The sequence below is a fragment of the Mastigoproctus giganteus genome, chromosome 5 (assembly GCF_048544385.1).
Source record: "Mastigoproctus giganteus isolate SK-2022 chromosome 5, ASM4854438v1, whole genome shotgun sequence".
Lineage (NCBI taxonomy): Eukaryota > Metazoa > Arthropoda > Arachnida > Uropygi > Thelyphonidae > Mastigoproctus > Mastigoproctus giganteus.
This window is the reverse complement of record NC_143579.1, coordinates 145,832,729-145,846,941: the sequence shown is the minus strand read 5'-3', so window position 1 is coordinate 145,846,941 and position 14,213 is coordinate 145,832,729. Positions and strand designations below refer to the sequence as shown.

At 37.6% G+C, this 14,213-nt stretch overlaps 1 protein-coding gene across 1 annotated transcript in view; it reads right to left on the bottom strand.

Annotated features, from left to right (window-relative positions):
• Oat (Ornithine aminotransferase precursor) overlaps positions 1 to 14,213 on the bottom strand; it is a 164,886-nt gene that overhangs the window by 116,096 nt on the left and 34,577 nt on the right. The window contains exon 3 of the mRNA XM_090374218.1: positions 390 to 614. Coding sequence (XP_090230344.1) covers positions 390 to 614 — 225 coding nt within the window. The remainder of the gene's footprint in view (positions 1 to 389; positions 615 to 14,213) is intronic.

The window sequence follows — 14,213 nt, the reverse complement described above, 5'->3', positions numbered from 1 at the left end:
ATCTGAGAAGGTGTCAAGTTTGAAATAGTAAGGTGAAATATAAAAAGTTTACTGTATATTTAATATATTAATGTATTTATTTTATATGTTACTGTTAACAAATTAACAAATATCATCAGTTGCATAAAAACATTTTTTATTGAAAAAAACAAGGCCAACATATCAAATAACCAATGAAAAAAAATTTCACGTAAAAATTGTAGCATTAGTCCATGCCAAATGACTGTCAATAAGTTAAAGAAACATTTTTAAAATTTCACAGTTCTGAGAGTAATTTTTAACAATCTGGAATGCTGTTTTTTGTTTATTTTTTTCTGTAAAGGTTAATAAATAACAGATCAAAATTGCACTATTAAATTTTAAGTAATTGTTAAATTATATAAACCTACCTGTGTTCATTGGTAAAACCTTATCATATCCAAAGAGCTTAACTATAAATTCTTCGAATTCTCCCAAAGAGGAACTATAAAATGCACGTGATGTTAATGTAAGTATCTCTGCTTGCTGCTGAAGTGCACTAACAATCTTTCGATGGCAATGGCCTTGATTAACAGCACTATATGCACTGAGAAAATCATAATACTGTTTTCCTTCAACATCCCAAACATATACACCTACAAAAACAAATTGAAAGTTTCTTAAAGGTTTTATGAATAAATATATAACCACTGAATATTTTTTAACAAATGAACTGTTAATGAAGTGCTGATAAATGAACGATTAATGACATAATGAACTGTTAAAATGTTAGCCCCATTTTAGCTTTTGTGTCTATGGTATCTATACTGCATGAGATGATCATCTGGTTAGGACAAAAATCTAAGCCTTCGGCAACCAAGGGTTTCTAGACACTTGATTGTTGCAGCTATAGATTGTGTTGTGTTTTAAATTGAGTAATCACTTTAAGTTACTCAACCCCGCATAACCCTTTTCCTATTTCCAATTGTTTCTTCTGGTGTGTTTAAGCATATTGGCCTAGAGAAGAGACATGAAATAACCATGTATACAGTACACTTTCATCACTGCTCGTTGTTAATGTAACGAGCAAGATATACGTTGTTTCCAAGTTTAAGCTCATAATAACAGTACTAATTTAATTAGGGTTATGATATCGTATTATCAAGCATCTTTATATTCCAACACCTCTGGAACCATTCGTTCACTAGCTTTGTTGTCCACAATACTATTAGCTAATAAAACTACAATGTTCACAAAACACACTAATATTAAGCAGATGGTTTGATAACAGAAAACATTAAGCAAAATGCTTTTGGTGTTTTGTCACCTTCCATTACATGTTTCCAATTTATCTAAAAATCTAACACCTATCTATTGAGATTATTCTCACTCCCCCTAACTCCTTGTTCTAACACTGCTTTGCTGAAAGCCTTCTGCGTAACCCAAAGAATGAGAGTTATTTCCATTCATCATTAAATTAAAAGATTTAAGTTTTTAGGAAGGAAGCATTTGGTTTGGTCTAATTATTCTATTTCAGTCCTTTTCATTCACACAAAAGAAACAGTTTGCTTACCAGGCCAAGTTGCTTTCTTCCAGAGCAGGTTATTGGCTTCCTTCCTCCCAGTAGGACACTAGGGTAGACAATGCTCTACTTCTCCACCCCCTCTCTTCCCTTGGGGCCTTTCGAACCCTTTATATATTCTCTGTTTATCTCATCCTACATCACAGAGCCACCAAAAATGGCCATTTGCTCTCTAATATTACCGTTTTTTTTTTCTGGTAATCGTCGCGCGATATCCTCTCTGTATCCCATCTCCACTGCAGCCCCTTTAAGCAGCTCTGTTGACATGAGAACTGAGGGACTCTTGCTTTCTTTCCTCCCATGTTGTTAGCTCATTTCAAGAGAACGCTTTCTGTGATTCTTGCAATCCTTAGTCCTCAATTGGCTGGTCTGTACTTTTCTCAACTACCATGGCTTCACCTTACCCCTCCCATAGGTTGCAGAGAGGCACGCATCAGCAAGTTAGGGCGAGAAGTTTCATGATCCCCATACACCCACAATTTCTCCCTAAAAAAAAATGAGATTTTCTTCTCTTCTTTTATTAAACACTGTGGATTCCAAATGAATATAGTTTTGAAATTTATCATAAATCCCAAGATACTATATTAGTAATTTAGTAATTGATTAGGTTAGCCTGATAATCGAGAGATGCAAAAGTTCTCGGTCTAACAAAAATTAATTTGTATTATACACTATACAAAAACATATGTCTGCCAGGTGCACAGGTTGATGACGTTGTAGAGTGGATATCACCTTTTAAGGGCACAAAAGGTGATTATAGTTGTACACGTGGGCACTAATGATATTAAGAGTAGGAGACCGGCAGAATTACTTAACAAGTACAGGTCACTGTTGAAAAAAAAGCCTTGAATTAGGGTTGAATTTGAAAGTGTATGCAATTCTGCCCAGACACGATAGGAGGGAGTATATGATGAGAGCTTTGTCGATCAATTCAGCCCTGGAAAGATTGTGCAGGGCTCAAGGGATAGAATTTTTTTTAAGCCTGTTCTGTACTTGTTAACAGGAGAGACCGCTTCTACAGGTATGGGATACACTTAAATAGAAAGTCTGCAAGAATATTTATTTGCTGATGCTGTCGAGGCAGTGTTAGGTGGATCAGAAAACTGATAGCTTGGGGGGGGGGAGGATACAAGGACTGATAGATTAACAGTAGCCACTGGCAGAGGTGAAAGTGATTCTTGCACTGCTTCTATTGCAATGAGCAGAAGCCTGAAAAACAAGAAGCAGGATATTTCAGAGGCTGCTGGTAGTCATTGCGGTACAAGTAAACACATGGGTTGTGCTAGGGTAGCTAAGAATAGAAACAGGTGCATGTATACTTGAGTGTACACCAATGCTAGGAGTTTGGTAAATAAATTTGATGAATTTGAGGTATTGCTCGAAGCATCAAAGGCGGATATTGTTGGGATATCAGAGACGGGGTGTCACACAGATATAAGGAATGAAGAACTGGAATTTGGGGAGGACAGCGTCTACAGAAAGGATAGACAGGATAGGAAGGGAGGAGGGGTTATGCTATTAGTTAAGAAACACATAAAATCCAAGGAAGTGAAGCCAGTCGGCATTGCTGGACAGCACAGCGTTGAGTCAGTTTGGTGTGACATAAGCATTGGGAGATCAAAATTGAGAGTAGGAGTGTGCTATAGGCTTAATGACTCTGATGAGTATAATAAGAAACTACAGGGAAATAGAGTGGGCCAGTAAATCAGGGAGTCTTATAATGGGGGATTTTAATTTCCCAGATATTGACTGGAATTTGTGGCTTGGTCACTCACACACTAGCAAGGCTTTTGTGGATTTACTGGATGACTGCTTTCTACATCAGCATGTTCGGGAGGCAACTAGAGGGAGTAATACTCTTGATCTGATTATCAGCAGTGATTCTTCATGCATTAAGAATCTGCAGATAAAAGAACCACTAGGTGGCAATGATCACAGTGTGCTGAAGTGGGATTTACTCAAAGAGTTAACTACCATTAGGGGTAAAGGAAATGGTTATTGCTTTAGTAAAGGTGACTACGATGGACTGAGACAGTATTTAAATTCTATACAGTGGGACCAACTGATGCTGTTACCAACAGCAAATTCAAAATGGGAAGCATTCAAAGAACTTATCTTGGAAGCTACTAGGCTTTACATACCAACTAAGAAATATCGTTCAAGGTTCAGGCCTAAATGGATGTCAGATGAACTAATGAGACATATGACAGAGAAGAAAAATGCATGGGATACATATAAATTAACATGTGACACAGAAGCCTATGATAGATATAAGTTGATCTGTAACCAAATTACAATGGAGGTTAGGCAGGCGAAGGCAGATTACAAGAAATCTTTGGCAAGGGATGCAAAGAAAAACAGCAAGGAGTTCTTTACTTATGTAAACTCTAGAAGGAAGGGGATGAATCAGATTGGTCCACTTCACATATACTGATGGTTCAACTGTTCATGATCCTGCTCAGGTAGCTAACAAACTAAATCAATATTTTGCATCTACATTCACACATGAGGAGTTATTCAGGAAGGGGAATGCCATAGATGAAGTAAACACTGGCAGTGAGCTAGATGATCTGTAATAATTGAGAGTAAAGTGGAGGAGAAATTTTTAAGATAAATACAAGAAAGGCACCTGGGGTGGATGGGATCTATCCAGTTATATTATTAAAGGAGGCAGCAAAGGAAGTAAGCAATCCGTTAGCCATAATTATGAAAGCTTCCTTGGACTCAGGGGAAGTACCCATGGACTGGAGATGTGCAATTGTAACCCCAATTCACAAAGGAGGATCAAAGGCTGACACAAGTAATTATAGACCTGTGAGTTTAACTTCTGTTCCAGGAAAATTAATGGAAGCACTGGTTAAAGAAGCACTGCAGGATCATCTTGACAAGAATTCAGTTATAGCTCAGACACAGCATGGTTTTGTTAAGAGAAGGTCTTGCCTGAACAATTTGATTGGATACTATGATGTAGTCACAAAAGAATTAGATGCAGGGAATAACTTTGATATTATATATTTGGATCTTAGAAAGGCTTTTGATACTGTTGCACATGAAAGACTGCTGCACAAATTGGAGCAGTGTGGCATTGGTGGCAAATTGTTGCTATGGATAAAGGATGGATGAGTGGCAGAAGACAGAGTGGTAATTAATGGACACTGCTCATCGTGGACTAATGTTATTAGTGGAGTCCCTCAGGGTTCAGTGTTGGGTCCATTGTTGTTTTCTGTATTTATAAATAATATTGATGATGGTATATCAAGCTTAATGTCCAAGTTTGCAGACGATACAAATGTTGGCAGGGTTGTTAAGGACACTACTGACGCTATGCTGCTGCAACAGGATCTGGAAAGGTTGAGCAGATGGGCTGAGAGGTGGCAAATGAAGTTTAACATTGACAAATTTAAAGTACTACATATGGGAAACAGCAACCCCAGAGCAACGTATCAACTCTGCGGTACTAGTTGATAGTTCTAGTTCATGGTGTCTTATCAATGATATACAGGAATTTTTCTAGCAGGGATAGGTAGGTATTAATCCCTTGTATAAGGTAATGGTCAGGCCACACCTTGAGTACTGTATACAGGTCAGGAGGCATCATTTCAAGGATGTAGAGCTGCTGGAACGAGTACAAAGAAGGGTAACAAGGTTAGTGAACGGAACGAAGGGTTGCTCTCACGAAGAAAGGCTTAAGTTTTGCAAATTACAGTGTCTGGAGACTAGGCACCGGCAAGGTGATTTTGATAGAGGTGTACAAAGCCTTGAATGGTTTGAGCATGCTCAATGCTGATGGGATACTGCCTCTTGCTCAGAATAATCACCTGAGAGGGCATAAATTCAAATTGAGGAAAGAGAGATGTAGGATAGATGTGCAGAAATTTTGCCTTTAGCCAGCAGGTAGATGGTTGGTGGAACAGACTTCCATCCCTTGTTGTGGAAGTTGATAGCTTAAATAAATTTAAGGCTCAGCTGGATAGGTATTTCGAACAAACAGAGGGGTGAAATGGAAGGGGTTTTTTTTTTTTTTTTTTTGGCTGATGCTGCATAAGCTTGCTTTCTTGCATCATATGCCTCTACTAATACTAATACCGTAGAGTTGTTAAAACTGGGAGGAAGAGACATAACACAAAAATTGACAATGCTCTTCACAAAGTGCATTAGAAAAGGTGTGACGCCTAAGCAGTGGAATTATGCAATCATAGTTTTGCGGCATAAGAAAGGAGATAAATCAGAAATTGGCTTGTTATCCTACATCTACAAGTTGTTCACAAGGGTCATTACTAACAGATTAGAAAGAATACTTGATGAGAATCAACTGAAAGAGCAAGCTGGCTTTAGGACAGGATTCTCAATTATGGATCACCTTCACGTAATATCACAGCTAATGGAGAAAGCAAATGAATATAAAACACCATTATGCCTGGCATTTGTGGATTATAAAAATGCATTTGACTCTATACAGCATAAGGCAATGTTGCAGGCACTGGAAAGACAAGGCATAGATACCCCATATATTATGGTTTTGAAGAAAATATATGAGAACGCTACCTCCTTTATTAGACCAGACAAAGACAGTAGTAAATTTAAAATCGAGAAAGGAGTTCGACAAGGAGACACAATATCTCCGAAGCTGTTTACTGCTGCCCTTAAGGAAGCTTTCAGAAGATTAGACTGGTCGCAGAGAGGAGTCAATGTGAATGGAGAGTACCTAAACCATTTACGATTTGCAGATGACATTGTGGTCATAAGCCACGATCCCATAGAATTAGAGGAAAATCTTAATCAGTTATGCACAGTTAGTAAGGATTTTGGACTAAAGATGAATATGGCTAAAACAAAAGTAATGATGAACAAGTATGCCACAGAAAGGGAAATAATGATTGAAGGAGCAGTAATTGAAAAGGTGGAGTCATACTTATCTGGGACAAGTTATTAGCTGTAATAATGATAAATGGCTGGAAGTCAAGAGAAGAATAAATTTTGGATGGATAGCATTCAGGAAATATAGTCACATACTGAAGAGCAATATCCCAGTTTGTCTGAAACCTAAAATAATGAACCAATGTATACTCCCCACCATGACTTATGGAAGTGAAACTTGGGCACTCACCAAAAGAATGGAAGAGAAGCTGAGAACTACACAGTTAAGAATGGAGCGAATTATATTGGGAATCATACTGTTAGATAAGAAGAGAAACACACGGATTAGGCAGCAAACTCAAGTAAAGGACATTCTTATCAAAACTAAAGAACTAAAATGGTCTTGGGTAGGACACATAGCTCGAAGACATGATGACAGATGGACTAAGAAAATAACAGAATGGTACCCAAGAGGAGCTAGAAGAATACCTGGAAAACAAAGGCGGAGATGGATATATGAAATTCATGAGTTTGTGGGTAGTAAATGGATAGCCAGTGCTCAAAACAGAAGGAACTGGAAAGTTGCTGGAGAGGCCTTCATCCTGCAGTGGATTGAAAATGGCTGATGATGATGATAGGTGTTGATCTTTAGGTGGTGAAGTATAGGTTCTAATCTATAGGTGATGAAGAAAGTTAAGTATAGGCGTTGATCGATAAATGCAAAATAGGTTTATAATTCAGATAATAACTGCCATCTTTTCAGAAAGGCAGAACATGAAAAATTCTGAAAGGACTGAAAGAAAGTTGGAGAGGAAATGAAGACAGAAATAGGACCAGTGACAGACAGTAACTGAACAAATTCATTGCAAATAGGGCAAAAGAAAAGATGAGTAGAATCCTTGACAGAATTGCAAAGTAAAAGTTTGTAGTTGGAAAGATGGAAATAGGCAAGTCTAAAATTTAAGGAACCCCGTTCTATTAAAAGAAAACTAGAAAACATGCTGGGAGAAAAACATTTATGAGTGTTTTTATTAACAAATGTAATTTCTGGAATAAATAATTACGATTATTTATTCCAGAAGTTACATTATTTTGTAATTCAACTTTTTTTTGGGAATTAGATCACAAGGTTGCCAAGGTCATAAAGAATTTTTAAAATTTGTTGTTTTTCTTATTTAGCACTGGAGGACACATCAGTTTGAATTCCATTGAATTCTGCAGGGAGTCCTTTACAAATGAAGTGAGAAAGTTCATGGTAAATCAAATATAAGTCTAAAGGTAGTGAATCAAATTTAACTTGTAGGGCAGACGTAGCGACAATTCTACATGCCCTAACTAGTACTAGGTGAAATCTGAGCTGGATCAAACCAAGTTTGGACTGAACTGTAAGCAATTTGGTGCATTTAAACCAGGCTGCAGCAGAATAAGTAGTAAATGGTAAAACAACAGCTTTGTATAGTGTAATCAAAATCTTATGGTTCAGACCCCAGTTCTGATGGAAATGCGATGAATTTGAAAGACAAATTTTCACTTTGTCAGACAGATGATTCAGATTAGGGAAGAAAGGTAAGGCAATTATCAAGCAGTAATCCACAGAATTTAGTGGTAGTTACAAAGGGAGATATTTACCATTAATTTTTATGAGGATGAGTTGGCAAAAGGGTGCCTTTGAAGACCATCATACAGGTTTTACTGTGAAAAATAGAATGTTTGTTAAGAGTTGACCAATCAGAAAGTTGTTAACAGAATTAGCATTTTCTTCTAATGAATGGCGAGAATTTCCATAAAAATGAAGAACTAAATCATCAGCTTATGAAACTAAAGAACTAAATCATCAGCTTATGAAACTAAAGAACTAAATCATCAGCTTATGAAACTAAAGAACTAAATCATCAGCTTATGAAACTAAAGAACTAAATCATCAGCATATGAAAACTGAAGAACTAAATCATCAGAATATGGCACTGAATAACTAACTCATCAGCATATGCAACAAACTCATCAGCATATGCAACTGAATAACTAAATCATCCATGCATGCAATGGTTGCTAAAGGTTTGGGAAACCTTTAGCAACCACTGGTTGAGAACAAGATTCGAAAACAAGGGTCCAAAGAATAGACCCTTGAGGACATCCACGTAAGACTTTCCGAGAAACTGTGTGAAAATTTGGTGCAACCTTAATAGATTAATCTGAAAAATAATTCCTTATAATATTATATAGGTTAGCAGGACAGTTCAGAGTTCTAAGATGTTTGAGGGCGCTTGCCCACCAAAGCAAGTCAAAGGTGCCCTCAAAGTTGATAAAAACTGCCAGGATGTATTTAGAAGGCAATTCATTAATGAAATTCAGAAGAGCAACAAGGGCATTTCCAGCATCAACTCCAGAACAAAAACCATATTGATTACTAGAATAGCTGTCTGTGTTCTGAAGTAAAGCCACGATGATCAAACATTCTAGAATCTTACCAAAATTAGATAACAAGGCGAGAGATCTGTAAGCCTGGGGAAGATTAAGAGACTTGCCAGGTTTCAACATAATTCTTAAAATAGCAGATGTCCAGGAATTTCAGAAAATAGACCATTGTAGACATTTATTATATAAATTTAGAAAAACATTTGGCCAGCAGGAGTGAAGTTTTATCAAGAACTCCCCTTCAATAAGATCTTTGCCAGGACTCTGATTAGGTTTAATCCCGTGATTGCAGAAGATAAATCAACAGGGGAAAAAAGAACAGCAACCAAGGAAGTAAAGTAATTAAGATTAAGTGATCGAATATCTTTATGACAGGGCAAATCTAAAAGGGGATCATCAGGTAAGAAGAGAGCCTCTAGTGTTATAGAGGTGCATGTAGCTTGTTTCTAGTAATTTTGTAAACAATGTTCCAGGGAGTTTGATTACTGACATGACAAATTTCTTCTGGGTGTCAAATTTGGATTTAGCAATGAGTTTGCTAAATTTTCACGAAGCAAGATTGTAAATTCTCTGTTCATCAAGGAGTGGTAAAAACATGTTTTTTAGATTTCCTATTAGTAGAGTGAGTAGCAGCTTTCAGGAGAATATTGCAAACAAGAGTAGCACAGTCATCTGGAAGCATATTTTCAGAAACTTCAGAAATCAAAATATTAGAGAATTTTTGCCAATTGGCATTTTACAAGGGAAAAGAGAAGGTAGAAGTATTACAAGGTTTACAAGGTTTATTAGAAGTATTACAAGGTATTAGAAGTTTTACAAGGGAAAAGAGAAAGTAGAAGGTAGAAGAAAAAAAAAAATACCAAAAAGAAATGGAAGGAACAGGATGAATCTGAAAAAAAAATGTGCGATGATCAGAAGAGGTCCAATCTACACAAACTGACCAAGAACAGATTTTGTTTAAAATAGAGAAAGAAAAAAAGCATTAAATTAATACTGGACAGAAAGCATCAAAAGTTGAAGAAGAAAAAGTAAAAGATAAATCAGGTTTGTTAAGAATATTAGTTTGTTAAGACCAGTAGAAGAAAAAGTAAAAGATAGATCAGGTTTGTTAAGAATATTAAGTTGGTGCTGCATGATAAAATCTTCAAGACAACCACAAGGGTTAGAAGAACAGAACCAAGTCAGCATTAAAATCACCAGCTATAATAAAATTCGCAGGGCACAAGATTCTAAAAGCATCATTGAGAAAAGAAAGAATTCCATCCAATTCATTTTGAGAAGGGCAATAAACTGAAAAGAAATACATTCTTTCAAAGGGACCAAAGGTATATGCGCAAGATATATGTCCAATCAAAGTAACCTCCAAAACGTCATTTAAAAGCACAAAAGCAGAACGAGGATGTTGATGTGGAACATAAGACTCTTTTGGTTGTAGGAAACCAGAAATCCATGCAAATAATAAGCCTCCTGAATTAACAAAATATCAATAGATTTCTCTAAAGAGACTTGCTGAAGTTCATCTGCAACAGTTTTTGATTTTTTACCATTAAGCTGAAGAATTTTAACAGAAGAATTGAATGTGTAAGAACTATAACTATGATTTGAATTTAAGGATGTATTATTTATATTGAGTATGATTCCTTACATTTTCCAAGGCTCATATGTATTCACTACAGGTAACATCTCAGAGAGAATGTTTATGATCCTTCTTTTTATGCTTACAGTTGCAGCAACAAGGAGGTGGTCTTTATTGGGCCAGTCCTCGAAGACATGTCCAGTACGGGCACAGTGACTGCAAGAAGGAAGATCCTGAGAACAGGAGGCAGTAGCGTGTCCGTGGACATGGAAAACACTTGGCAACCACTGTGAAAGGCCTACATCTATGAGAAGACCAACCAATCTTAATCATCTTCTGTGCAGGCACCTGATTTACTACAGCAATCAATTCTGAGCAGGAACAAGGCTAAATTAGACATAATTCAACATGACCTTTGATGGTCCATACAACTGACCATCACAAGGGCATGTTGTACGGTAAGCATACCTGCTCTTCAGGTGATAGCTGGTACACTCCCTCTGGATTTAGAAATAATAAGAAGAGGTTTAATTACAGGCTTAAAAGGCAAATACTAACAGACTTCTTGGGCATATACTAACAGACTTCTTGGGCATAACCCTAAACCTGGAATGTGACTTAGAGAGAGAGAGAAAATTCTGGATATCTTCAACTATGGCAAACCAGATGGGATGAGACTACCAAAGGGAAGTCACTAGGAGATCCCTTCCTCGGGTAACACTAGTCCCCCCTAAATTCCACAGTGTGCCTCTACGCTTATAGGGCATGGTTCCCTGAATGCAAAATTATGTCAACTGAGCTTCACCTAGGATTCTAAATGTACCTGAGGAACAGATGAGGATTGGGCACATTTCTATATAACTGTCCCAATAGCCATCACCTCATATGTATATTAATGTCACAGATAGGACCAATCAATTATTGAGATGAACATCTACTCATCTCTGATGGAAGACACTATATGGCTTCTGTTACCTTACTCAAAAGGTCTTTTGAGTCAAAAAGTAGCCAAGTTATGACCACCCAAACTGAGACACCCCCACCCAACTTAGATAATCACCACTACCTGAATCATGACAAATCCCAATATACACAAACCTAAATAAGATTAGCTTGTCATAATGTGTTTCTCACCCAGATGCAATATCCATGATAGAAATTGTAAAAATATTTTAAATGTAATATGTATGGTTATGTGAATCAGTAGGTATGATGTGTACACATTTTTGGGCATAAGAGTGTATGGAGTGACCAGATGGGTGAAATGGGAAAGTTGTTTTTTTTTTTTTTTTTTGACTGATGCTGTATAAGCTTGCTTGCTTTCTTGCATCATAGGCCTCAACTTCTGCAAAGGCAAACTTCTGCACATCTAGCCTACATCTGTCTTTCTCAATTTGAATTTATGCCCTTTCAGGTGATTATTCTGAGCAAGAGGAAGAATCCCATCAGCACTGATCATGCTCAAACAATTCAAGGCTTTAAACACCTCAACCAGATCACCTCGCAGGTGCCTAGTCTCCAGACACTGTAATTTGCAAAACTTAAGCCTTTCTTTGTAAGAGCAACCCTTTTTTCCATTCACTAACCTTGTTGTCTTTCTCTGTACTCATTCCAACAGCTCTACATCCTTCTTAAAATGAGGCCTCCAGACCTGTATACAGTACTCAAGGTGTGGCCTAACCAATACCTTATATAAGGGGATAATCACCTCCTTATCCTTGTTAGAAAAATTCCTGCCCCCTTAGGTTCATAATCTGAACAAATGGAAGAATCTCATCAGAATTCAGCGTGCTCAACCCATTCAAGGCCTTATACACCTCAATCAGATCACATCGCAGGTGCCTAGTCTCCAGCCACTGCAATTTACAGAACTTAAGCCTCTCTTGGTAAGAGGACCCCTTCATTTCCCTCACCAATCTTGTTGCCCTTCTCTGTACACACTCAAGCAAATCTACATCCTTCCTAAAATGAGGCCTCCAGACCTGTATGCAGTACTCAAGGTGTGGCCTGACTTTTGCCTTATACAGAGGGACAATTGCCTCCTTTTCCTGCTAACAAAATTCCTGTATATCATTGACAAAACTCCGTGACCTGCTCTGGCAACCTTTCTGCATTGCTCAGAAAACTTCATATCTGACTGCACAATTACTCCCAGGTCTTTTTCATTTTCTACCAAGCTCTAACCCTAGTCCCCCCCCCCAAACCCCACAGTGTGCCCCTGATCGCCGGTACTACAAAGTGTAGTACCATACAGTTGGTATGTTCCTCTGGGGTTACTTCTACCCATATGTAGTACTTTGCATTGGTCAATGTTAAACTTCAGTTGCCACTTCTCAGCCATTCTTCACAAATTTTCTAGATCCTGTTGCAGTAGCACACTGCCATTACTGTCATTAACAACCCTGCCAACCTTTGTATCATCTGCAAACTTCGACACTGGGCTTTATATACCTTCATCAATATCATTGATAAATATACAAAACAACAGTGGACCCAACACCAAACCTTGTGGGACTCCACTAATAACATTAGTCCACGAAGAGCAGCACACATTGATTACCATCCTCTGTCTTCTCCCACTCAACCATCCTTTTATCCATTGTAGAAATTTACCCTTAATACCATTCTGCTCCAATCTCTACAGTAGTCTTCCATGTGCAACAATGTCAAATGCTTTCCTGAAATCCAAGTATATGATATAAAAATTATTTATACTTGTATAAGCTTAGGCACTAGCATGTATATATATACATGAGTGTTTATGTGTGTATGTGCATATGAGGACATGACTGTTTGTAAATATGTGTACGTTTGTGTATGTGCACATTATAAATGTGTGTGAGCAATATACATGTATAAAAGTGAATAAATACCCACATGTGTATGTGGGTGTGGGAATATATGTGCGTGAGTGTAAGTATAAATGCATGTGAGTGCACATATATTATGTTCAATTGTTTATTTGTGCTGGGAGAAAATGAGCACTTAACCTGCAACAAAAATAAAAAAAAAAAAAAGAAAGCATCTGTCCATGTCCTATTCAATATCTATTAAAATATACCCAGAATATGTACATCGATATACCGTATTTCCCCATGTATAAGACGCACCTTAATTTTGGGGCCAAAAATTTGAAAAAAGAATGTATTACATAAAGTTATTGAACTCAAGTTTTATTCATCATAAAATTCATAACTCCTCATCACTGTCAAAACTCCCATCCATTAGCTTGTCCTCATCTGTGTCTGATGACGAATCACTGTCTTCATATATTGCACGTCCTCAGTTCCGTCTATGGCATTTGAAATGCCACACTTCTTAAATGACTTGACAACGATCTCAATCTTGATATTATCCCAGGATCTTTTCACCCAGGTACAAACTTCTCCTATAGTTGGTTTCTTCACTCTTCCTGCTGGTGTCAAATTGTCCCCAGAAGACTTCATCCATTGGTTCGATTCATCTCTCATGGCAGCTTTGAAGGATTTGTTAATGCTGACATCAAGTGGTTAGAGCTGGGATGTCGAGCCTCCAGGGATGATGGCAAGTTTTGTTTTTTGCTCTGCAGCAATCTTCTTTGTGTTTTTTTGTTGTGTGCCCTGAACTGATCAAGCACCAATAGGGCAGGTTTGTGTAAGGGCCCACCTGGTCTCCTGCTCCAAACTTTCTCAAACCAGATCTTCATCCCATCCTGATCCATCCAACCCTTGTCATGAACGTAGACAATCACTCCTCGAGGAATGTCTTCTTTTGGCACTGTTTTGCGTTTGAAAATCAGCGTAAGAGGCAGCTTGGTTCCGTCGGCACAACAAGCTAGAAGAACTG